At 40.4% G+C, this 26,247-nt stretch overlaps 1 protein-coding gene across 4 annotated transcripts in view; it reads left to right on the plus strand.

Annotated features, from left to right (window-relative positions):
* zgc:113279 (uncharacterized protein LOC553749 homolog) overlaps positions 1 to 26,018 on the plus strand; it is a 70,688-nt gene extending 44,670 nt beyond the window's left edge. Inside the window, exons 1-10 of one of the 4 annotated variants that reach the window (XM_042067384.1) lie at positions 4,335 to 4,491; positions 14,747 to 14,868; positions 14,976 to 15,000; positions 15,091 to 15,137; positions 15,235 to 15,863; positions 17,047 to 17,152; positions 17,271 to 17,417; positions 19,021 to 19,081; positions 20,416 to 20,579; positions 23,314 to 26,018. In XM_042067384.1, coding sequence (XP_041923318.1) covers positions 4,404 to 4,491; positions 14,747 to 14,868; positions 14,976 to 15,000; positions 15,091 to 15,137; positions 15,235 to 15,863; positions 17,047 to 17,152; positions 17,271 to 17,417; positions 19,021 to 19,081; positions 20,416 to 20,579; positions 23,314 to 23,331 — 1,407 coding nt within the window. In that variant the 5' untranslated portion in view covers positions 4,335 to 4,403 and the 3' untranslated portion in view covers positions 23,332 to 26,018. Of the gene's footprint in view, positions 1 to 4,334; positions 4,492 to 14,344; positions 14,624 to 14,746; positions 14,869 to 14,975; positions 15,001 to 15,090; positions 15,138 to 15,234; positions 15,864 to 17,046; positions 17,153 to 17,270; positions 17,418 to 19,020; positions 19,082 to 20,415; positions 20,580 to 23,313 lie in introns of those variants that run through there. The other 3 variants (XM_042067385.1, XM_042067386.1, XM_042067387.1) reach the window with 3 other exon arrangements.
* Positions 26,019 to 26,247: the final 229 nt, after the last annotated feature.

Raw genomic sequence — 26,247 nt, forward strand, 5'->3', positions numbered from 1 at the left:
GTACGTAGACAGGCCAAGGCCAGGCTACAGTGTGACACTTACAGTACATGTAAACTAGTAAAGGCAGAACTGCTCACTAGTTAACTAGTGAAGACACAAATGCCGACTAGTTAATTAGTGAGGTCTAAAAAGTGTCACTAGCTTACTAGTGTGCACCAAAACACCCACTAATGAACTAGTGATGGCCATTTCCATTCGACTAGTTAACTAGTGAGGTGCAAAAAGGGTCACTAGTTTACTAGTGTGCCCCAAAACGCCTACTAGTTAACTAGTGAAGGCCATTTCAGCCCCACTAGTTAACTAGTGAGATGCCAAAATGGTCACTTGTTAACATGTAAGGGCAAAAATACCCTCTAGTTTATTAGTGAGGGTGTTGTGGGCCTTACTAGTTAACTAGTGGCATGCATATTTCGTTCACTAGTTAACTAGTTACACCTAAAAAGACAAACAAGCTGACCGTTTTTGCCCACTAGTTAACTAGTGGAACAATTGAAGTCTCACTAGTTTGCATGTGTGGCAGTGAAGCAGCTCACAGTTAACTAGTGCCTGAAACGGTCTTTATGCAAATTCTAATGAGAGGGTGGGTAGAAGACTCTTATTGGGTATAGTAAGAATCCCACCCAGTCTAAATGTAAATTAATAACCTCGCGATCAGGTCCTGATGGGTGTCCCTAGTGGCTAAAGTGACACACTGCTCTGCAACAGTACTTCAGTACAGAAAGCAGAGCCTGCAGTAAAAAAGTATCTCATATTCTGTCGAAATGGTTTTTAACAGGAAAACCCCATGAGCTCTTAGTGATCCACACAGGGATCGACGTTAATATTATTCTTTGTTTATTGTTGCTAGGCAACCACAGACATAAATGCATCCTTCAGTCGCGCTTTTCTGATTAATAACTGAAAAACAAAAGATTGTACACATTAACTGCACATGGTTTCAAAAGTAATTAAAAGCTCAAAGATCAAGAAAACAACTCTGTAAAACTTCATGCACTTCTAAGGAATTGAACCCTGGTCTCCCACATAATCTCCTGCTGCTTAATCACTTGAGATAGTCTTGCCACATCATCATCAGTGTCATCAACGTTGTGTTACTGAAGTGTTTTGTTGCTAGGCAACCATATACAAATGCCTCCAGTTTTATCACGATTTTTAGACTAATAACTGAAAAACTAAAGATTGTACACATTAACGGAACGAAGATTACAGCAACACACCACAACTTTGTCACTAGAAATGTTATCAAAACATATTTTTATGCTCAAACGTTCTTAGTTTAGAAAAGTTTGCTCTTAGAACAGCCTGGGCGAAGTCAGCCATGTTTTCTAGGTTTCTGAGTCCTAAATGGACCTATCAAAATCCTTGTTCCGCCTTCTTCATTTGTAAACTAGTGAAATGGAAAGTGCCATCACTAGTTCACTAGTGGGTGTTTTGGTGCACACTAGTAAGCTAGTGACACTTTTTAGATCTCACTAGTTAACTAGTCGACATTTGTGTATTCACTAGTTAACTAGTGAGCAGTTCTGCCTTCACTAGTTTACTAGCTAAAGTTCCTTTGGCCAGCATGTTAACTTGTGTGCCACATGCAAATGTTGTGGGTGGGATTTTGTGAAATTCTACGCTGTGATTGGTTGTCATGTTCTATTTGGACATAGGGAGCCAATATAAAGCCTCAATTTCCAGAATTCTCCGCCTCCTAATTTGATTTCTGCGCCACTAGTTGACTAGTGTGAATTTTGTCTTCAACTAGTTTACTAGTATATATTTATGACATTGACCTACTCCAACTAGTTAACTAGTGAGGAGTTATGCCTTCACTTGTAAACTTGTGCAGATTTTTGGCTGTCACTAGTTAACTAGTGTGACCCAAAAGCCCTAATCTAGCTATCTAGTATGCATTTTTGCCCTCACTAGTTAACTAGGACATTTCTGCCTCTCACTAGTTAACTAGTGAAGCCAAAAATGTGTTCACTAGTTCACTAGTTTGGCTCCCACTAGTTAACTAGTGTGCATATTTTGGCTCTCACTAGTTAACTAGTTCACACAAACATGGCTCACTAGTTAACTAGTTGACAAAAATGGCGTACATGTACATGACAATTATGCCTGATATCAAGATATCGGAATACATGCTCAACCGGCTTGCCATAGGAGAGGTGATGTCGCAAGAACACAGCATAGGCTACTGATTATCAGTCGAGGTGATTATCCAAGAAAGTAATCTAGTTACTTTACTGATTACTTATTTTCAAAAGTAATTAGTTACTTTACTAATTACTTTACTTAGTTACTTTACAAAAACAGCCGAAAGCTGTGGCCTACTGGTTAGCACTCTGGACTTGTAATCGGAGGGTTGCCGGTTCGAGCCCCGACCAGTGGGCCGCGTCTGAAGTGTCCTTGAGCAAGGCACCTAACCCCTCACTGCTCCCCGAGCGCCGCCGTTGAAGCAGGCAGCTCACTGCGCTGGGATTAGTGTGTGCTTCACCTCACTGCGTGTTCACTGTGTGCTGTTTGTGTTTCACTAATTCACCGATTGGGTTAAATGCAGAGACCAAATTTCCCTCACGGGATCAAAAAAGTATATATACTTATACTTATACTTACTTATAAAAACACACTGTGTGTGCAGTGCCGCTGCTGGCTATTTTGGTGCCCAAAGCAGAACTGTTATATTTCTTAAGAAATATGAAATATTTCTTAAGAAATACTACTAATTTGATGCAGTTTAACTCATTTATAAATGGTGTGCTGTCACTTTAAGAGCATCTACACAACTCTCATAATGATCGGCTCCATTCAAATATAAGCCTATGGCTAGTCCACAAACTCCACATTTGGCACTATATTAGCAATAGTCATGATATTAAGTTGGTATAAACAGCTAGCTAGACATTTTCTGTTTGCAATTAAAAGTGATAGCCTATATGAGCCTGGTAGCACCTGAGTGGAATGTGTTTCAATCGGCATAGGCTACTGTGCTTCATGTAAATGCTTAGTTTAAGGCAGTGGTTCTCAAACTTTTTCTTCATTCCCCACTTTGATCAAGGGGGCCTTTTCGAGCCCCACCTACCCCTCATCGCTCTAAGAAAGTGGTAGGTCAAGCTTAAAATTGTCAAATGTATTGAAATAATGACAAGTCCTAAATATATCCTCTTCAGCAGAGTTAAAATCAGCTGCTGCTGCAGATATAATAATAAATAAATACATAATGTGCCATTGTAAATTAAACACACATATTTCTGTTTTCCAGCAACATATTAGGAAGCATAGGCCAATATTTTACAGCATTGTACAATATATTCAATGAAATACCAACATGCTGCATTAAATGGATCCATAATCCAGTCATACTGCACTGCTGGTTGGGAAATATTTTTGAAATAAACTTTGCAGGGATGTGATGTAGGCCTACTGTTTAATACATGGGATCACAAGAGTGGCTCCCGAAGCAGACGTTTCAGCGATTTCACTCAGATTCTCAAAGGCATACTGTTGCGATCGAGGCGCCTGTCCCATACCTCAAGTTTTTTGGTGAATGCCGTAATCTTATCTGCTAGGTGAGGTAGGTGCTTGTCTTTGCCTTGTAACTGGAGATTTAACTCATTGAGCTTTCCAAATATATCGCAAAGATAGGCCAGCTTCAAGAAATGTTCATTTGTGAACGTGCTTGCAGATTCAAACATGCGCTCACGCTGCCTTGACACGAGCGCTTCCCTATGAATAACACAGTGCGTCCATTGCGCATCGGGTGCTACCTGGGAATAGGCTACAGATAAAAAAATTAAAAATTAAAAAAAAAACTCCTGTTTTTCGCGCCCTACCTGGCATGTCTCCGCGACCCAGTAGAGAAACGCTGGTTTAAGGGAAACGAATTATTGAAGACTTCAACACTCACCAGCCCCATTACAAAAAGGCAAAGACCACATTATATTTTTGCCCATTTTCCAAATCACAGTGAATGCAGCCAGAATATTTATAATGCCCTGGCTCCTGTTATAACGGGCCAGTAGGCTACAGGGAACCCAGTGGCGGAGCTAGGGGGTGGCTTAGGGGGCTTAAGCCCCGAATCTTTTTTTAGTGTTTTAAATTCCCGGCAACTCTTATTTCCAATATAACTTCCCCTCGGTTTCTCTATAAATGTCACAAAATGCTCTATTACTGAGGAAATATATCCCTTATTTTCAAAGCCCAATATTGAAAAATAATTTGACTTGCTACACAATCTATGCCAGGTCTCTGGGCTATCCGCTATGGTGATTTCAATGGTTAGATTGATTTGTTTAGATCCAGTGAAAATGCTGCCTTGACAACGCTACGTCATGGCTTCGGTGTTCCAAAAAGCTCTGTTAGAAGTCTGTCACTTTTACAGTCTGTGATAAAACACTTGTTGTTGTTGAAACGTTATGGATATTAGAAAGTTTTTCAAAAGACCACCCAGCTTCGTTCAAGCAACAGCATCGCCCAGTGAACTGACGGTTGATGTTGTTTCAGGTTGGTGATTTCACGTTAAGAGCTTTCAGTCAGTTAGGCAGGCTAACGTTAGGCTACTTGGCTAGCTCCCTAAATGCTTAACGTTAACGTTAAATGTCCTCGTTCGTCGGCGGAAAAGGCAAATTCAGTACTCTCATAGGCTAGCTAAGCCTACTGCAGAATAAGAAATTCCAGCTCCCAAAACAAAGTGATCCTCGTCTTGTAATAAATTAGGCTACACTGTTTTGAAATGTCAGGAAAAACCCATCAACAGTTATCTGCCCATGTCAACTTTTCAGTGTCACATGTTGCACAAAAGAATGTTAACTGTTAGCCTACCTTAAAACCTTGTTGATATCCTATCCACCACCACAGATCTTATAAGTCCACATGAATATAAAAGTCATGTTAAGTTGTTTTGGCTGCCTAACTAATTATTAACTAAAAAAAAAAAACATTACAATGATATATTGAGAGGAAAGGGCCCTTTCCATAAGTGTGTTAATCAAGCACCATGCAGTCTGCATTCATAATCTAGGTGCTTGATTTTATGCACCTGTGTAAAGGGACCTGATGAAACCTATGAATAATCTTGCTAAATTACAAAATTAATATAATTTAGAAACGCCTATGTCAAGATGATAATGCATTCCTTCTAAAATACCCTTGTATCATGATGACTGGCCATACTGTAATTATATCATGATATTATGTATATTATAGTATAAGATATTCTATATATTTGTCACACAGATGAGATCAGGGAAGAGGAAGAAGGAGAATAGCAATAATAAACAATAATGTCATATCAAACAATAGCCTAATGAAAATAAACAAATACTATAATATACAAACCATAAGAAACGCTTAATTAACTAAGTACATGCTAAACAGATATGAACAGATATTGCCTCTTGAAAGACCCAAAACTATAATTTTACACAGTGTAGTGCCAGTCAGATACCTTGAATCTGTTGAATGTTAGTTTCACATTTTTTAAGTCTCAATGTGTCCATTAGTTTACACAAAATTCACTAGAAGTCATTATTTAAGGGGTTATTTTAAAAAAAAATTAAATGGGCTAAGCCCCGAATGTTTACAATGTCTGGCTCCGCCCCTGAGGGAACCCACGACGTCCTCTATTTTCATCTGTTGCTGCAGCCGTCATGTCGGGATCTGGGGGTGTCTCAATGAGTTTCACATTCCTGTGCCGGCTTGCTAGGTGCTTGCTCAGATTTGAGGTGGAATTTTTCGCTGTAGACAACATTTTTCTTCCCAGAAGAGTGTACAGCGTTAATGTTTTTTTCTTAATGTCTGAACTGCAATGAATTAAATGCTCCATGTTCGCGCTCTCTCCTGCACTCCATGTCTTGCACACGTGTGTCTGTTGTTTACATCTATATTGCGCAGCTATAGCCTACATCATTGTCAGGAGTTATTCTCACAAAATCCATATGGCAAAATCCCAAATTCTTTTACTGTCTATGGCAAAATCACGGTTTAGTAACGCAGTAACGCAGGCTGCTTGCAGGAAAGTAAAAGTAATCTAATTACTGTTTTTGCAATTGTAATCCCTTACTTTACTCGTTACTTGAAAAAAGTAATTGGATTACAGTTACTGCCCATCACTGCTGCCAAATAACTTTTATGACTAAACAGAGCTCAAATAATCAAATAGTGTTGTAAAACTCATTATAACAAGTTTTCACAACTAATTTGGGAATTTCACCTAACAAGTATCTATAAGAGAGAAGTTTCCCAAAGTTGACTGAACTTTTTAGTCAAGTTGGCGCAAGCGAATTGTTTTCTAACGTATCAAGGCGTGTGTGGAGCAAATGACAACAGCATTGTCAAAGGTAAGTAAGGCATTTAGTTTTATCCAATATCCAATTGTTATGATAGTCAGTCTTTCTCGGTGTCGTGTTGCTTTAGCTAAGCTGATCTGACTGCCCACATTCCGTTAGCAGCAATCACTAGCTAACGTTAGTGATGTCTAGTTATCCAGGGTAGGAATTTCACGGCGGCCACGACAGCCATGGCCGTCGTAGCCCCTTGCGTTGGCCGTGAGGCCCCTTTGAAAATCAGAGGTTTACAGGCCACGGTGGCCTTGGTGCCCCCTTCTTTCAATATTCTGCTTTGCGTCCTACTAATAGCGATTTTTATTTAGCCTGTGGCCTGTCAAAATAATCTTAGCATTCACAGCGCAAATTTATTTAGTCTTTTACGCAGTGGAGAAAGTGACAGCGCAAGAAAGAAATTGCGTCCAAATTCACCCATTCTCAGTTGAACTACTCGCGAAGTAGCCTATTCATCACACAGACATTTCTCAGCTTTTAAACGATGTTAGCCGATAATTGCTGTGTTGAACGGTTCGCGAGAAAAGTAAATCATATAATTCAATTTAATCATACTGAAGGTTTTGCGTCCCATGATCTCCCTACCCATTCATCTCGGTGGAATACTTTACGAACCCTTCTTTTAACACATGACAAACCGTATATCAGAATAAACAGGAGACCTTACCGAACACAAAGGTGTAAAGCAGTCCCCTGTACAGTTAGCCGTTCCAGAGTAATTCAGTTTTGAATTGGCCGTAAAGTTCGACATACATGGATGTCTCCAAATTTGGGCTTTAAGTTTTACAATGTGTTTAAATAGTTCCACATGATTTCATAACGGGCCAAATACAAAATAAATGTTACAAATATCGCCTAGATATTGGTAAATCAGAGGACAGCTGACTAAGAGTTTGTGAAAGTAACCTTAATGATCACAAAATGCTAAGCATGCATCTAGGCTATTTGAGTTTCTTAAAGCTGAGCTGTGCTTAAATTGTTCAATACATGATTTCATAACAGGCCAAATATAAAATAAATGTTATATATAGCCTAGATATCTGTAAATATTAGATAGTCAGATGATTTACAGTTCTATGTAATATGTCATGTTTTCATTTCATGTTTTTGTAATGTTTCATACAGTGATGCAGGTCTACTGCAGTGAATAGGCTAAATACAACTTTGATCATTTTTATAGCCAACTACTGTATAGTTAACTTTGGCCTTGGTGCCCTGACATGTGGCCTTTGTGCCCCCCACCAAATATGCCCAACTGAAGGCCAAGTGGCCTTGCCCCCAGAATGGTGAAATTCCAAGTCTGGTTATGACTGTGAATGGTAGAAGCTTGCAATGTTCTGAAGACATAACCGATAATGCTGAACAAGGATGTTCCTAAAACATTCACTTTCAGGAACAACTTTGTGTAAAATGGATGTCAGCAAGGAACGTTCTTGGAAATAGTGTGGTGTTGTTGAAATAGTAGCAGTTAGCTATTAGGCTAAGCTAGCCTGCTAGCTAATCTTAGTGGCTAAATTCCACAACTAGTGATAGCCATACAGCTCAATTAGCTGCTACAGCTCAATTATCAAGGCAATGCAATAGTATAATTGTCTGGTTAGCTACTGTATTTCCCTGTTTTGCTGAAAACATGTATGTTCCTAAAATATTAACCTTTATAGAAAGACCTTTGTATTGGATGCCAGCGAGGATAGCTATCTCACTGTGGAGTAAGCTAAACCCCTGATTAAACCTCACTCCCGCCCAAAGTTTTTAGCAATGTCTTGCAACTGCTGCCACTCTATCTGCAGAGGCGCTGCATATAGGTTGAAAAAATGAAATGGCAATGTAATTTTTAATGCAACATAGTGCTATGTCAATAGAATGCAGGCACATAAAACAATGGCAACCCCACATTCGCCGATCGCGCTCCCTTAACAAATGCTTGATCAGAGCCAACAAATGGACAAGTTATAGCTTCATCACTATGTAAATGTCCTCCAAGATGTTTAAAAAAGTCCACTGCACTACAAACCTATATAAAAAATAATAATTTTCTACTCTTGTTTGTTGTTGCAGACTCTTTTGTTGCTATGCAATGTAAGGAGTGTCCATTTTCTCACCCGGAGAGACCCTCCTGACCCATTACAGGCTTCATCACGGTCTCCAGGGAAAAAGCTGGCTCTGCCTCCACCCCCAGTGCGTGTGCATCTTTTAGACTTCAGATAAGCTTACATTAAAATTTAATTTGGCATGGTACCATGCAAAAGACAAATCACCTCAGGTCGAAACTACATTCAGTTGTCAATAGTGTACATTCCAATGTGATTGCAGTGCAGTGGACTTTTTTAAACATCTTGGAGGACATTTACGTAGTGGTGAAGCTATAACTTGTCCATAGCATTGGCAATGTACAAAACTTTGTGACACACAAAAGTAGGAAGCACAAACACTTCATAATTAGGGAACTCGGAAATGCAGTAGGTGCACCAGTTAATGATGTTAAAATGTATGCAAATTATCGCATGTTTAATTAGATACTGCCTAATTGTAAACACTAAATTACAGAAAACTTCTCATATTAATGTAAGTAATACATTAATATGAGTATAAGTAATACAACTGGGAAAAAAGTCTGCAAAAAGTTTCATACTGATATCTGCTAGTTAAAAATGTTACCCTATTCACCTGTAGTGTCTAGCCTTAAGTAAAAAAAGAATTAAGAAGACATCTGAGCTGCACCGGTGTTCCTCTCCTTCTCTTTACATTTTCTGTCCTGCCCTGGTTGCACCAGATGGTCGCTAAAAGGCACACGTGCAGAGAACTTTTAATTTATTTTTTGCAAATTTAGTGATCTAGTTCTGTGCTTTTCCACCAAGGATGCAGATGCTGAGGACTGGCATGAAAATTGGAATCTTGACCGTCATTGAAGACGACCAAGCCATGAAAGCACCGGACACTGTCACCAATATCGCCATCGTCCTGGAAGAGACTGTTGTTCTACAGGACATCAAGGATTTTCCATCTGCACTGGCCTACCTACTGTATGCGGACTCCTGCATGACATGGGGTGCCAATACTTATGACCCCTGTATTTTAAGAAAGAACATTTATTTATTTATGATACATTATTCGTTCACAAAGAAAATTGGTGTTCTTATATGTTGTATATTCCCTCATTTTTTAACTTAAGGCATTAAGATCAGTTTCCAAAAGATGATTTAATATTCTTCTTTTTAGTCAGCGTTTGCAGAGGTGCCAATAATTCTGGAGGGTACTGTAGGTCAGGGGTGTTCACACTGGCTAAAAATAAAAACATTGTTTGATCTATTTGGATTTTTGAGTTGTTATTTAGACATGTTTTTGGTTAGAGTCAATGTATTAGTTGTCATTAATATATATTTTCAAGTTGGGAGCATTTTTTGATTCAACTTGATTATTTAAGTTCTTTACTGTCAAGTAGAACTTTGTGCCGATCAAACCTGACCCCCTATAATAAAGTAATGTAATGAAAACATGGCAGCTACATACGGAAGATGGTCAGCGTCTATAAATAACAGCCCAGGTAGCGCTGTCTCCGCCTCTCTCGTTTCCCTCTACCGGTGTTTCGTCTGCTGTGTGTTTGGTTCGCTGGTGTTGCCCTGCGTAGGCTGAACGTGACGACAGGTAGAGTGTTTTGCCTTGTGAGAGCGGCCTGGTTTGGTCCTTGTCTCGGACGCTCCGTGAGTATTGCCTAGCCTCAAAGAACTGTCTTTCCATTGTTCGGCAGGTTGATAACTCCACCGAGTTGTTCAGAGTTTTGTGCGTGTTTGGTCTAGTCCAAACCGAGCTCCGTGATCACTTTGCAATAACGAACTGTTTTATCATTGTTCAGCAAGCGATCACGGCAGCAAAGTTGTTGTTCCTGGTCTGTCGGCCTGTCTTGCCCCATTCGTTCCGTGATCTCCTTGCGCTGTAACTGTCTTATCCTTGTTTGCAGGAGTCACGCAACGTGGGTAAGCTAGTAGTTTTGTGCGAGTTGTTTGGCCCTTTGGTGTGCACTCCATTCGCTCCGTGATCTCCTAACATTAGAACTGTTTACCATTGTTTGCAGGAGACACGCGACAGTAGCGAAGTTGTAGCAGCTGGCCCACTTCTCTGTGTTGTCCTGTGCTCTTTAAAAGCGCTCTTGTTGCTTAGTCGTGAGCGGCGCGACTTTAAGTTGAATATAGATTACATAGGCTACTGGGGAGGGTTTCCTTAGGGGTTTTCCTGGGGATTATTATTTTGTTTTTTGGGGATATTTTTATTTCTACATTTTCCTTTCCTCCGGCGCCGGCCTGCCTTTATTGTAATCTAATCTAAACTGTAAACTGAAAGCAATCACGTTTGTGCTCTAGTTTTGGAGAGCTCTTCTTTTGTTAAGTGATTTTGCTATTTAATGTTATTTTGTTTATTGGTTTATCCACACTGGGAGCTTTGAAGCAGTCGGCTATGTTATAGTAGCCAATTAGTTATAGCCTAAATAAAAGGTCTTGTTTGTGCTGCACTTGAGTAGCTTGTAATAGCAGCATAATTTGTTTAATTTGTTAACCTGTTTGAATTTATTGTGGCCTTAGGCCGAAGAGGTCTTTTTTGACCGAAGATACTTTTCGTTTTTGGACCTTTTTGCGTCTTGCCTTTTTGCATTTTTTGTCAAGGCTACCGCCTACCGCCTCCTAGTGGCCTGACCTAAAAATAGGCTGAATGGACTGCTGCTGCTGTTGTGATTTGTTTGCTTGTGTGGTGTTAATGTGTGTCCTGAACAATATATTCCACTTTTGAACACACCTGTTTGTATTTCTTGAAGTCTTTTAGTTAGAGTTAAAATCATTTAATGTTTGTGGTGCTTTATAAAGCCATTTAGTTATTATTTCTTAACTTTAGTTTATCTTCACTCTGTCTGAGTGGTGGTGGATAAATCCACCTGGCGCCCAACCGTTACGCTACCCCACTACCGCCACAACTTACTCAAAAAAGCTAGTGAAATGTGTTGACTTGTTTTTTTAAGTTGGAAGAACTTTTGATTCAACTTGAATTTTTGAGTTGCCAACCTAATGTAAGTCCACCTTACTTACAATACTAAGTTGGCATTACTAGATATTTCAAGTTAAAAGCACTTGATTCAACTTGAATTTTTGAGTTGCTAAACTACTGTAAGTCCACTTTACTCACAATAAGTTGGCATTACTAGATATTTCAAGTTGGGAGCATTTGTTGATTTAACTTGATTATTTGAGCTCTTCACTGTCAAGTTGAAATTACTCAAAAAAGCTAGTGAAATGTGTTGACTTGTTTTTTTAAGTAAACGCAGAGAGTTTTTTTTTTACAGTGAGGGCTACTATAACCTCCCTTGACAACGTGAGGGCTATTATCAGTCCTAAATCCTGATTCTTGTTTTGCGCGCAGATACACTGATTGCTGCATGCGCGCACCACATGAAGTGCACGGATACTGCGTGGTTTGAGCGCAAGTTGCGCGTCTCAGTTTTGTGCTTCTGTTTGGAGCAGATAGGCCACCTTGAAGGTGTCGCTGCGTTTCGTAGTGCGGTAGGATATTGTTTTCGAACAGCGACAGCGTTGTTGCATATCAGATACACAGGCTTTGCATTTGTGAAACCGGGTAAGATGAATGCAAAATGTTCTTTCCATTTCAATTTATAGGCCCAGCTATTTTTCTCAGCTCCAACTCCTCTAGTTCGCTTCTCACTCTGCATGCTAATATTTCTTGTAGGCAAACAATAAATATTGTAACATTGTCAGAAGATGGGTCAACCAAGTAGCTTATTTAAGAATAAAAGTAAGATAGACTTTATCCAAAGAAGTAGTTAGAATAAGTCAGGCTCGGTGTTAAACTATCCATCAATGCCACAATTATTGTAGCCTAGTGTTGTAGTGTCCACATTTACTATTCACAATATTGAAAGGGGAGATAGAACAGAGTTCATCAAGATAATGACTAACTTTGGGTATAGGACCCCAATAAAACTATTTCACTATACTTTATATTATATAAAACGTTTGTATTGAGTTTGTAAAGTAATTTATTTTATTCTATTTTTTTTGTTATTTATTTGTTCGTTTTTCTTCTTTGTCTTTGTCTTTGATTTAGCCCAGTGGTCACCAAACTACGCCACCTCAGTTTTTGGTGGCCCCCCAAAACCATAGACAGTAAAAGAAAACATGTCTGTGGTATGTAGCATCCGGCCCGCTCGGGAGTACGACATCGTCAAACTACCTTCGCAATTCCCCCCATTCATTCTCTATGGCGAGTCTTAACAGTACACATGTAATACTCTTTTTGTACACTGGTGGTTGTTTTGGCGCTGTTTCGCGTTTGCCATCGAAAACGGAATGAAATGTACAGGCCTACCTGCAAACAGACTTTCTGGGATAATTATTTCTATTTTTTATTCACTCGTCCAAATGTTCATACAAAGAGTTCACAAAGTTCTCATAAGGTGAGTGAAAGTTAGAATGGTGGTAATTTCAGACCACTTCAGCACTTCCTAAAATTCTCAGAGTTTGAGAACTTTAAATTATTTGTAGGATATTCACAACATGTGCTGCGTATTCAAAGACACAGAGTTCAGAGTTCACACATTTTTAATAAAATATACTTTTGGGGCTCCCTGCTAATACTTTTGGGAAGTATTTTTATTAGTAGGCCTATTGAGCTACATTTTACACTGATATGGCATGATGGCAATATAAACACAGCTAACAATGGTATTAAATTGCAATAGCCTATGATTAAATGTAATGGAATATTCAACTAAGGTAGACTGCTGTTCACAGCACTAAGCTATTTATGGTTACTGATATACTCTGATTTACCACTGATTTAGCCTATTATCAAGAAAGTTTAAGCACCCAGTTGAAGTAGGCCTACTATAGGGTGTTGAGCGCGCTTTCTTATTTCTACACTTCTAATGATACAAAATGTGTATGTCTATGTACAATTTAGGATTATAAACTAACCATTTTACACTTACACATTTTACACAATTTTACGCTAATTAGATGGTCAAAACTCAAAATTCAGCTTGGGGACAGGGCTAGTTGGATTCAGAATACCTTAATTATGATGAAAAGTCCTGTTGTCCCCAACTTGTACTAGGAAATGCCGATAGCATGCACATATTTTAAAAATAACACTTGTCTACTATAGCAGAGTAACATAAATAGGCCTACATCGCGACTCTAGAGGGAGCTCTAAACTTGCCAAAAATACCTAACCTGCATAATATTCCTTTAAACGTGTTCCCAAGCACCGCTCAAGCTAGATTTGCTGCATTCTGCTGGAGAGGACCCGAAAAGTATCATCCTAATGTAAGATGCTGTTGCTGCATTAGACATTGTAAACGTCCTCTAAGAAGAGTGGAAAGCAGTTTGCAGTAGCCTAAAGCTGCACTGGCTAAATATTGGTGCCCCCTCTGCCCCTTGGCGCCGCCCTACGTAGTGCGTGATGCGCGTAGTCGCAGCGGCGGCACTGATTTTAGCACTATTAGGCTATATTCATGACGCTAATTGTTACAACTCTACAGCATTTTTTAATGGCTGCGTCAAGGTTGTAACAAAGGTAGGCCTACATGCCGCTGTTTACTTAAATTCTTAACAAACTATAACATCTTTTTTATTCTATTTCAACTTTCATGGAGTAGGCTAAACATGTGGGCCTATGACTCCTTTCTGGCCCAATTTCACATCTTTGAAATCGTCTTTGTATAAATTGAGTTTGAACTGAGCAAATAGAAAAGTATTACGATTGTACCAGTATTCTCCCCCTTTACATCTGCCGTCAAAAAAGCCCGCCTGCCTTTACTAAAATTAAATGTTTGCGGCAATTGTGGAATTTGCAGCGATTGTGGAGCAGAAACCTGTCTGCGTGTGATAAACATGTGAAGTGGGAAAAACTTGCATAATTGTGAAGGGGTGTGGACTAGTACACGCCTTCAACCAGATCTAGGACAGTTTATAGCTTTCCAAACGTCACTGCTTGTGCATTTCAGGATAGACACCTATACGTGTTGTCGCGTACCTGGAGGTGCACAACTGAAACACCCAAAATAACCTTTTAAATATAAATTACGATCCTCATAAAGGAAATATGCTTAACCTGTAGATTAAAACCCAAACATCTTAGGCTCTAGCAGAGGAAGATACTTTTGTTGCCATCACATCGTTTCACTTCTACCAGGGAACAACTAGTACCATTGAGTCCACCTGCTCAGATCATGCGTTCGACATCGGAGGTCCATAACGGCGAAGGTGCCAGACACTCAGTTCCGCCTTTAAATGGTAACATTGTAACTATATTATGTTTCTTGCAGTATAAGTTGGTGAAGAATCATTTGGAAAGTGAGGCCTATGAAGTTGATAGTTCTGCCAGCGATTGGTGAATCTACCTTTTTCTTTACACAGGTTCTAAACGCTCCAGGTGTAAAACTGAGAAAAGTTACCTTGGTGTCAGAGTACGCATGCCTGTCAGGGACTTGTTAAGAAACATACGCATAGCGAAGGGAATGGATCCTAAGGATATCCAGGTAGCTCATGTTGCTATGCTACAGAACTGTCGTTTACTTTCTTAATTTTGATCTTGGGCTCTGTCTTTATAGTATATGAATAAATAATTTGCATTCATTTGTTGTAGAGAATGTCTGCGAAGGCATCAAAAGGTAAATATGACAAAAATGACTGATAAACTATTTATTTGAAATGTAACTCGCTTTGAGGACAGTGTGATTTCACTTATTGCTTCTACTCAGGAGACAAAAAACGTGTCAAGACGTCAGCAGATCGAAGAAACAACCAGGTGAATAACACAATTATTTCACTAAAAGTTGTAAGCTCATTTTCAAACGATCTTTGGATGAGTTTGGGTATATGTTTTCTCTGTTTTTCACTTCTAGAAAAAACGTAACTCGGTGGCTCAGGAGGAATTGTCCATAATAGTGGAGGTGTTGGAGGAAGACCTCAAAAAGAGCACGTCCACACACCAGCCCAATAAATTGGTCACCTCGGCCAACAGACCCGAGCACAATCCACTGCCTGAAGAGTTCCTTCCCCAGACATACTTTTGTGAGTTCAGTCAGAAAATGGAGATGGCCCCTTCTCCAGAGCCTACCTCGCCTCCCGCACCCTCCTCCCCGGACGGGTTCTTCTCCTTCCCATGTGCAGAGTATCGGAGGAGTTTTTCGGTCCTTGCCGACAGCTTCGGTGGCTACAGTAGTGACGACTCTGAAGACTTCCGTGCCAGTCCGCAGCAGTATGTCGCTGACTCCCCCAGCTCAGGGGACTACCAGTTCCCCTCGTATCATGACTCCTGTCAGTCCAGCCCAGAATCTGCATGTGATTTTGGTCTGGACTATGCTGAGGGGTCGGCGATAAGTCAGGAGTTCCACGGTTTCTCTCAGCAGGGTTCCTATCAGCAGAAGGAGTGGTCCAATGACTTCTTCTGGAACCAAGTTGAGAGGGAAGGGAACCTTCTGAAAAGGTTCTCCAACAGGGAGCTGCTGACACCTGACAGGAATGGAAAATTGTAAGTAGGTCAATAAATCATAGCCGTCAGTTTTATAATAATGATAAATAATAATACATTTTATTTAAAAACGCCTTTCAGGACACCCAAGGTCGCTTCACAGATAAAACAAATAGAAGAAAAAAATATATATCAAAAATTATTTAAAAAAATATATATAGTCCATTTAGCCATATCATAGTCCATAGGCTAGTCTTATGGAGCAGGTGGTGGCTTTTGGGCTGGAAGGTGTCATTCCTCTATATTGGAAGGCATTCCTCTATATTGCAACAGTGTTAGAGATATGGGTAGTGTGTGTCACTTGTCTCATTGTTGTTCGAGGGTAATTTGTAGCTTTCTTTAAAAATGTTGCACATGAACACAGACATACACATATTACACATATTTACTGACCCCATTTAGAGTGAAAGGCCAGACAACATGAGACCAATTATACTCATGAATACTTTGTTTAGGACCAGTCTGGCCCTCAGCCGTGGCCTACTGATTAGGGCTTCAGACTTGGAACCGAAGGGTTGCCGGTTCGATTCCCAACCAGTAGGAAACATGTGGGTGGGGGAAGTGGTTGAGCACTGCTCTCCTATGCCCACATCCATGGCTGAAGTGCCCTTGAGCAAGGCACCCTCACTGCTCCCCGAGCGCCACTGTTGCAAGGCAGCTCACTGCTCTGGGTTAGTGTTTGTGTGCTTAACCTCACGGTGTGTTCACTGCGTGCTCTGTGTGTTCACTAATTCACGGATAGGATAAATGCAGAGACCAAATTCCTTGTATACGCAAGTATACTTGGCCTATAAACCTGATTTACATTTTTTTTTTTTACATAATTCAAAAAATTGTCAGTGCTTCATCTGACAGTCTATCACAAGACATCTTATATCCTCACATTTGGTCAAATAACCTTTATTTGGTGTCAGAGGCCAATGTACAGTAATGTGTTAGTGTTGCTTTATATATATATATATATATATATATATATATATATATATATATATATATATATATATATATATATATATATATATGTATGTATGTGTGTGTGTGTGTGTGTGTGTGTGTATGAATATTTATCTATGTATATTATTTTTTAATAGTTAATTATGATGAATTATGATTAATTATTAACTATGATTAATTATTATTAATTATTTTTATAACATGCACTTATATCTTAACGCTTCTCCAGGTTGCTTCATCGACTGGTCGAAGAGGGCAAGCGGGCACACGTGTACATTATTGCCAAAAGAATGGCCGACCTGAATCAACTGAACGCCAAGGATCAGGAGGGGAAGGTAAAAAAGGCAAAAGTAGAGAAAAAACAGCCAAAATATATGGCATGTAAAAGGACAACATTGACTCATTAATTTAATGGTGAATACTTGTTGTGTTCATGGTGTTCTTTTCCCATAGACTGCTCTTCACATGGCTGCACAGAAAAACCAGCATGTGATGGTAGCTGACCTGATCAGTTTGGGTGCTAACATCAACGAGAGGGACCTGTGTGGGAAGACGTGTCTCCATCTCGGTGCAGAAAATGGCTATGTCAGGGTGCTAGAGGTACGAAACCCTCCGATATCCCTTTAGTGCCTCTAGAGAATGGTCTATGGTTACACATCTTAGTCTGTGTTCAGTGAGTCCATTCTACAACTAGATGTACCGCGGAGCGGTACAAAATATGACCGCCGCCCAGTCCGGCACATTTTTTCCACAAAAATAAGGCACACTTGTCAAATTGTGTTCAGTTCCTACTTAGCTTCAGTAATTCAGCAAAGTCAGGATATCTGCTGGTCTGGCTGCTGGCTAAAAACAAAAGGTGAAAGGCATATATGATTCTAACTGTCTCACTGAATTGCATTATGCACACTCAATTCTCACTGGTATCTGCTAGACAACAAGTACCAAAACATGATTAGTTCATAGATTTCACATGTAAAATACATTTTATACAACCCCACCCCCATCTTGCCTGTTCATAATTCTGAGAAATTGTTGAATTGTGTGCATTTGTGCGTGTACGTGTTTGTGTGTGTGTGTGCGTGCGTGCATGTGGGTGTCCCTGTGTGTGTGCATGTGCATGCATGAGTACATATATCTACTGTGTATGTCATACGTATGATTACTGTGAATGTATGTGTGTGTGTGAATATCTGTTTATGCACATAGTGCATATGGAATTGATTAACATGACTCCTGGAGGCAAACATGCACAAAAAATTGGTCATCCTAGGCCCTACGGTTCTCAAGATATTCACAGAAAACTCTGTTGGTGTACGGTCACTAAATGTACACATAAATTAATTTATTGTATAGCCCCCCATGAACGAAAGTCCACGAAACTCTGTCAGCCAGAGATATTGTGATTACAACACCTAATTTTTTGCTTTTTAATTTTTAACTAGGTGGCGCTATACATAAATTGAGTGCTAATGGGATGGGTTGACTTGGCCCCTTAAGAGCAACATTAAAAAAGGTGGTCCTCCTAGGCCCTACGGTCCTCGAGATATTCACAGAAAACTCTGTCCGGCCACCTACAGGCCAGTTGGTGTACAGTAACATAAATTAATTTATTGTATGGCCGCCCATGAACGGAATTCCACGAAACTTGGCATGCCTTCAGAGGGTGTCATAATGATCCTACGCTTACAATTTTGTGCAGTTTTGACCATGTTAGGTCACAGATACCGGCGATTACAACACCTCATTTTTACTTTTTTGCTTTTAACTAGGTGGCGCTATACATGAAATGAGTGGTTATGGAATAGGTTGACATGGCCCCTTAAGATCAACATACAAAAAAAAGTGGTCTTCCTAAACCCTACGGTTCTCGAGATATTCACAGAAAACTGTGTCTGCCCTACCCTCCTTTCGGGGGGTTCAGTCCAGCGGGGGGGGCTACAGATCAAAACGAAAAACAATGGTTCCATGCTATCCATGTGGGGCTACATGCCCACCAGGTTTCGTGTACCTCGGTCTTTCAGTGTCCCGGGAATCCTTGACAGAAATTTGGACATGCGAAAAGGAAAAAAAAAAAATCTGACTAAACTGAAGCGGCGGTCATAATGACAGAACTGTGACACCAGAATTGATCACGCTGCAGTACTATCAGTACTATGTGACTTCCTTTGCATTGAACTGACACATTGTACCATTTTCTCAACAGGTCATTATGAACGCAATGAGAGATGGAGTGCATGTGGATTTGGAAGTCAAAGATATGAATGGTATGTAATTGTATGCTGCACATCTCATATATGCTGGTTGACCCTATGTTATTGAGGGACTTGCTTGTTTATGAAGTTACAATTGGTAAGATGTATATTACTTCCTCTTTAAAGGTGCTCTAAGCGATGCTGGGTAACGTCACTTCTGTTGACTTTCAAACAAAACAGAGAGCTAGCTAGATACTTCCTCCCCCTACCTCCTGTGCTGCTCCCATGCAATTGAAACTCTCCTAAAAGCGCATCTCATTTGTGATTTGCTGGTCAGTTTGTTATGTTTTTATATGCTAGGTTTACCCAGGTTGTTTTTGTTGCTGTTTTTGGAGCCTGGGCTGTCCACAAAGATCACGTTTTTTTTACAGTGTATTCAGGACACAGACAGCTAGCGGTTGGTTAGGTGATGTTTGCAGTAAGTGACATAAAATGTTTTAGCCTAAAAACGTGTGGCATCGCTTAGAGCACCTTTAAAGGATTCTCTGCTCAGACTGTGTTCAGTATAGTCTGTGGCTCACTTTGACCATACACATAGTAGTAGTAGTAGTAGTAGTAGTTGTAAATAGTAAATGATAAGTGGGCTGCATTCATTAGTGCTTTTCCACTCCTCCGAGCACTCAATGCGATTTACAATGCCATGCCTCTGATTCATAAAAAAACAGGCTAACACACTCAACACCTTGGTTTATACCATAGACAGTAAAAGATATGGACACAGCCATCCCATAGTGATGTGTGAAGCAAATTTGATCCCATTTCCTGTTGGTCAACTTCGGTTCTCGCGCATTCCTCAGTCCAGGCGAGTGAGAGACGTGTGACGTTAAGCAACGGACTGAAACACAGTAACTCGTCTGGTAGCCGTGCAAAGAAAATTGATATCGTGCAGAGTGCTGCGAGTTCGAGTGCAGCTTTTGGTCGGGATTTGTTCTGACGTAGCACCAACCCATCAAAACATCACACAATTGTTTTCCCCCCTCGATGCTTTCCTAAATATCTTACCCGTGGCCTTTCCCCCAGACTGCCTTCGAGTTTCTTATCCAGAGAATACGGTTACTTTGCTCCTGTCCCATGCTCATTATGCATTGTTTCAGAAAAACTTTCTGAAACTGATTTAAAAAAAAAAAAAACAATGCCAATGATCTCAGCTGGTATTCTGTCTATAATGGAGTGGAATAGAAATGTATAAGTGTCTCCAAACTTTTGACTGGTAGTGTAGGCTGTAATGGTGTCTTTTGAAGCACACTCTGTGTGTGTGTAGGCTGTAATGGTGTCTTTTGAAGCACACTCTGTGTGTGTGTCCACTAATAACCTCTGACCTCCTGTGCGTCCATCTGTGCGTCCAGGGCTGAGCATCCTGCAGAGCACAGTGGTATCCCTCAGTGGCATGGTGCAGGAGGGCGAGAGCAGGGCCCTGCAGGGCCACGCCAGGCTCCACGCCCTGCGCAAGCAGCAGATGATGGAGACGCTCGAGTGCCTCCTGCAGATGGAGAGTAACGTGCACAATGTGGTGAGTCTATACAATAACTATACATCTTTATCCTTTAGTGTGGTCATGGGTCTGAGTCTCACAACATGGTGGTGAGTCCATAGAATATACTATGCCTCTTTATCATTTAGTGTGGTAATGGGTCTGAGTCTCACAATGTTTTGAGTCTATACAATAACTATGCATCTTTATCATTTAGTGAGGTAATAGGTCATTTTATCTAAGGGCCAGATGTACTAGCGCTTTTGCGCCCACTTCAGGCATATTTGTTTCGCAATGTGCGTGTAAAATCATTGCGAGGTATGTACAAACAGGCCGCAATGATGTAAAAGCGCAAACTGCCTGTCGCGGGAGCTGAAAGTGGCAGATTGCATTTGTCATGTCATGCATATGCATTCATGGGAGGATCCAGGGGAAAAGTGGGAGTTTAGCGTATAAAGATGGGAGGGGAAGAGTAAAGAGCGCCTAATTATTTATTCCGCGGTATGTACAAAGTCTGCTCCTGAAAGCGATCGTCTATTCTGCGCCTAAATACTTCCGCCTTTTAAAAGCAGCTGTTAATCCAAATTGCAGTTCAATGCGTCAATAAGAGAACCTTTCAAAGACAACAGAATCGCTATTTAGAGCACCAGTTTTTGTGGTGAAAGTATTTGTAGCCTACTACCAAAAGCAACCTCAACTTTCGTTGGCCTTTCGAATGTCTTACTTTCACTTTTACGTGATTCACTTAAACTTTCCTACTTGCTAGATCTGACCAATCTTCCATAGCCTACGTGCACAAGTAGTTTGAGTAGAACTACTGATCTTCATTATCTCCCTGCTTGTTTACATCTTATCATGTATGGTATTATTTCATGATCGCTAGACGTTTGATTCTTTTTAATGTTGTCATCAGTTAACTTCATTCAACTGCACTTGTATGTAGGTGCTGCCATTCAGTTGTGGACGTTCGTAAATTGCGTTTATGGGCGGAGAAAGGCAGAGAAAGGCGCAGTTTACACTAAGGATTGAACGATTGATGAATACGACGGATACTTGGGTCTGACAGCGTTCGCAATCTGCGGTGTGTACACCCCGACCAGTAGGCATGGCTGAAGTGCCCTTGAGCAAGGCACCTAACCCCTCACTGCTCCCCGAGCGCCGCTGTTGATGCAGGCAGCTCACTGCGCCGGGATTAGTGTGTGCTTCACCTCACTGTGTATACACTGTGTGCTAAGTCTGTTTCACTAATTCACGGATTGGGATAAATGCAGAGACCAAATTTCCCTCACGGGATCAAAAGAGTATATATACTTATACTTATACTTACATTGCACATTCTGCTGCCATTCTCACTTCATTATGTAAGATCAGCATATTTCAGCAGCATTTAGTGTGGCTATGGCTCTGCGTCTGGCATGATTGCTGTGACAATGGCCCGGTTCCTCCTAACGTTGGAGCTCTGATGGAGCCCTAGCCTAAGACTAAAAGCAAACATACTGTAGGTGTAAATCTCCATTGACAAAAGCATTTAGTCAAGACTATAGATGCAATCCCTGTACAGGAAACAGGCTAAGTGTGCCGTATATACACTGTGTACGGTATGCAAAACAAGTGTCAATGTTATATCTCATTATCAGTGTTCTGTCTCAGTATCAGGGCAGATTTGTGATTGCTTAAAATGTTGCAAGACCTTTGCAAGAAAGGTACAGTTCAATACATTCCAATGTAAGATTAATTGAAGAGTTGAGTGAATGTTCTGAGGAAATGAGTCAGTTGAGTCAACAAATTTACTGTGCAAAAAGGTCTGATTGATAGGTTGATTTATAGAGTTTTGCCCACTGCTGTTTGGGAATAACTGAGAACATGTCTGTTCATTCCTGCTGTCACTACGCCAACGTAGCCACCAGCACCACATCAGTGTAAAGTTTCAGATGTGTCACAGGCTGGCTGCACCGAGCACGGCACGCAACGTTGAGTGTTGCAACACACGCTCCGTGATAGCATGTTAGCATTAAGCTGTCCTCCCACTTAGAGAGAATGTAGAAGGTCCGTCTTTCCCACAGACATTACTTTGAACTTCAAACACACCTCAAATTCCATTTGTGGCACACTTTCACCATTCTGCTTTACGTTTGTTGATTGATAAATAAAAAGAGAATTCACTATCTGTTGATTTTGCAATTAGATCCGCATTAATCTAAAACGTCCGTTGTGTGATTATGAAGTGTTGAAACAACAATTCAGTGGTTATAAAAAAAAGCTTGTTTTGCTTGTATATTATTGAATTACCAGGCTCATTATTGAATTGCCAGGCTCATTATTGAATTGCCAGGCCTTGTACATCTGGCTCTGTTTGAAACGGAAGACAGCTGCCTGCTGCCTCCCTCCATAAATGTCTTACTAGACATGACTTTGGATTGAATGCATCTTTTAAGAATGAGTGTAGCACTCTAGAATCTTTGGTTAACACTACGGTATAGATGGGTTCACAGTGTAATCTGATCTAATCTGATCTCCACCCAAAACAGCTGCAAAAGCTTTGTATGCGTTTTAAGGTTCCTTTCACATCCTTTACCTTCTCTGTTTGTAAACTGTAAATTTTATTTGATAGGAATCTATTTATGAACATTTTCCTTGAACTTTTTTGGAGAGTTACTCAGAAACAGGTGTGCGCTACCTGTTGGAATGCCCTACCCAATAGAAAACCCGTGCTCGGGGACCTGCTGTGTGTGCACCATGCCTGATTGTGTTCTGTGTGCTTCTCTTCTTACAGGAGATCTGCATGACCTAGCTGTGGCCTGCCCGCCATCACATATCTGTAGTTGTCATGAACTTCACGTGTGTGTGTGTGTGTGTGTGTGTGAGCATCTGCAGAAAGAATGCAGTCCTGTTAACTGACGGTACATGTTTCTGAGTGAGTACAAGCTTGAACCTGTCTCAGAAGAGTTCAGAGGAAGAAGAAGAAAAGCCAACAGTAGTTGGAAGGCCAGTTGTTTGTGTCGAGAGAGAGAGAGGAGCGTCTTCTTCTGGGCTTAAAGGTCAAAGCTATGTATTATGCAGCCAGAGGGTATTTGCAGAGTTCTGCGATTATCACTGAGGCTGCTCATTAGCTGGTTTCTATGGAAACTTATCCTGTTTGTTCAATTTTCTTGGTATATGAAGACACACATGTGGAGTATACTGTGTGATCAGTCAATGTGTATATAATATACACAAATATTATTTGTGTAGCCTCCCACCGTGTCGCTGCCTTTATGCAGGTAGTGAGGTAATGTTAGGGAGTGCTGCGTGGCATGCTCATGTTTTTTACATGTTACATTGTATTTTACTGTGGGCCCTATTTTGGCGATCTAAAACGCATGGTCACTAGCGAATAGCTTAATTCAATTTAGGGGTTTGTCCAGTCCACATTGGGGGTGGTTTGGTTATCAAACATTATCAAAAGTCGGGCGGATGGCACAACAAGGCGGTTATTATGTTTCTTAATCACTCTTGGGTTAAACCAATGAGAATGACACCTGTCATTCCCTTTAACAGCACGCAGCGCAATTCCAAACAGCGCATCTGTATTTTGCAGCGCATTTGAAGGAATCTGCTTGCACGTGAGACCGAATGGAACAGATATTCCACTAAACCATGCTATACTAAAACCTAGCAGAGCATATAGCCTATACGCATCTGTTCTCGTTTATCCTGCAGAGGAGTGGCTCGTACTCGTTACTGGCTAAGAGCGTCTTAATGGTACTTCTCACTGAAGTTACCAGGGAATTACAACTTGGAATATAATTATCCAACTTAGGTTCCCATTCTTTATCGTATTTACTTGTGATGAATCAGATTTTAGCATGCAAAATACTCTGACCTTTATTTTTATAGACTTTATTTGTATATCAGTCATTGCCATGGACATAGACTATGTTAATGTGACAGGTCATGTTAGATATCAGTTTAGTGGTATACGCAAGTAGGCTACAACCCTGGATATTTGAGGTAGGACATGGATTCGCTTAAATAGAGGACAAAATGGGACTGAAACCCCAGTGTGTGGTGTGCAGTGAATTGCTGGCACATGAGAGCATGAAACCAATAAAACAAAAATGCTTCATGGAAACTAAGTACCCCTGTTAAAAGCAAACCTGTCGAGTACTTTGAAAGGTGTTGAAGACGCACAAATGTAATTCCAAACATCAGCATGTTCCAAACAAGTAGGCCTACAGGCACTTTGCGTGTCTTACCATGTAGCTCACCATATCTGTTGGCTTGAAAGCTAAAACAAAATTGCGTCACGATTAAAGTCGCGACTAAATGGGAACATGGGGAAATTGTGGGTCCTAAAGCCAGACCAGTTAAGAACCACTGGTTTAGTCTGCTGTGTCAAAATCTAAGCCTATATGTTATTTAAGCCTACACATTTCCTCACTTTCTTACGCGACCTCTTTCTTATCTTCAAACGTCTTCTTAAGTGACACCCCGAAACACTATTGCACAGGCAGCACACAGGACTCTCACAAGTAGCAAAGAACTGGCATGACCAATGTAGGAGTAAGTTATTGCCCAAGCCTAATATGTTTATATATCTTCCAACAAACATAAAAACGGTGCAACAATCTAATGTTAAATAATTATTATTTATGTCTCTGTGTGGCATATAGCCTACTTGGGATGCTTACATGCAGATGTCAAAGTTTTTCTATTTTTGTATTGATGTGAATTAATTAACTATCAAATTAGAGGATATTTCAGAACTATTAACATGGACAGCTCCCCTTAAGAGCATCTTAAAAGCAGTGCACACGCGTTCACGCTATGAGCGTGTTCGGAATAATGCGCTAGACCACACCTTCGGTTGTTAATTGCCACACCCCTGAGCACATTGTTCAATAAAAGAGTGTAAGATAGGAATAAACTTTGCGTCAGGATAATAATCCACTTTGCACCAGGTTTTGCGTCGCAAAAGTAGGGCCCTATGACTTTGTAATCTATTAATGGTGCAGTCTATACTTCCAATCCAAACTACGGAGTGCTCATCACCATGGTCTAAGTCATCAATGGAAAAAAAGAAAAGAATTAAGGCACTTCTGTCAGAATTAAGGCACTTCTTTATTAAATACTGGTGACATGGCTGCATGTTTCAATCGTCCTCATCAGGGCATGACTTTTTGTCAAATTGAGGAATTTTTTCATCACAGCCTTCTAGCTATCAATTGTGTCTATGCCCAGAGAGGTGACTGCATGCAGTCCTTGCTCTGTAAAAGTGACATGGACCAAGCTATAAACTATTTTTGCTTCACGAGCATAGAAGTGATATGTGATATGCTCATCAGAATTGCAGACTACACCTTTAATGGAGTTATTTATATATGTATATGTATATAATTTGGTGGAGGACCTCTGTAAGGAACCTTGTTTCATTTTTTGAGTGATAATCAATTCAGAAAATAGTGATTTATTTCTAACTTCAGTTTGGTTTGATGGGTTAGTGAGGCAATTTCTAAACCTCAGTGCGTGTTATGTGCATTGTTTCTCCTTTCTGAATACCTATCTGACTGTCTGGAGAGCACGATTTACAATCTCTTAAACAGCAGGGATTTAGCACGCCGGCATTACCGTGGGGCAGCTGGGGGTGGGTGGGGGGGCGTGAGTCACATTCCCCCTCTGGCTTTTTAGTTTTTCAAAAGAACAAACTGTAATGCTCACTAGTTCTCAT

Source organism: Alosa sapidissima, chromosome 17 (genome assembly GCF_018492685.1).
Source record: "Alosa sapidissima isolate fAloSap1 chromosome 17, fAloSap1.pri, whole genome shotgun sequence".
Lineage (NCBI taxonomy): Eukaryota > Metazoa > Chordata > Actinopteri > Clupeiformes > Clupeidae > Alosa > Alosa sapidissima.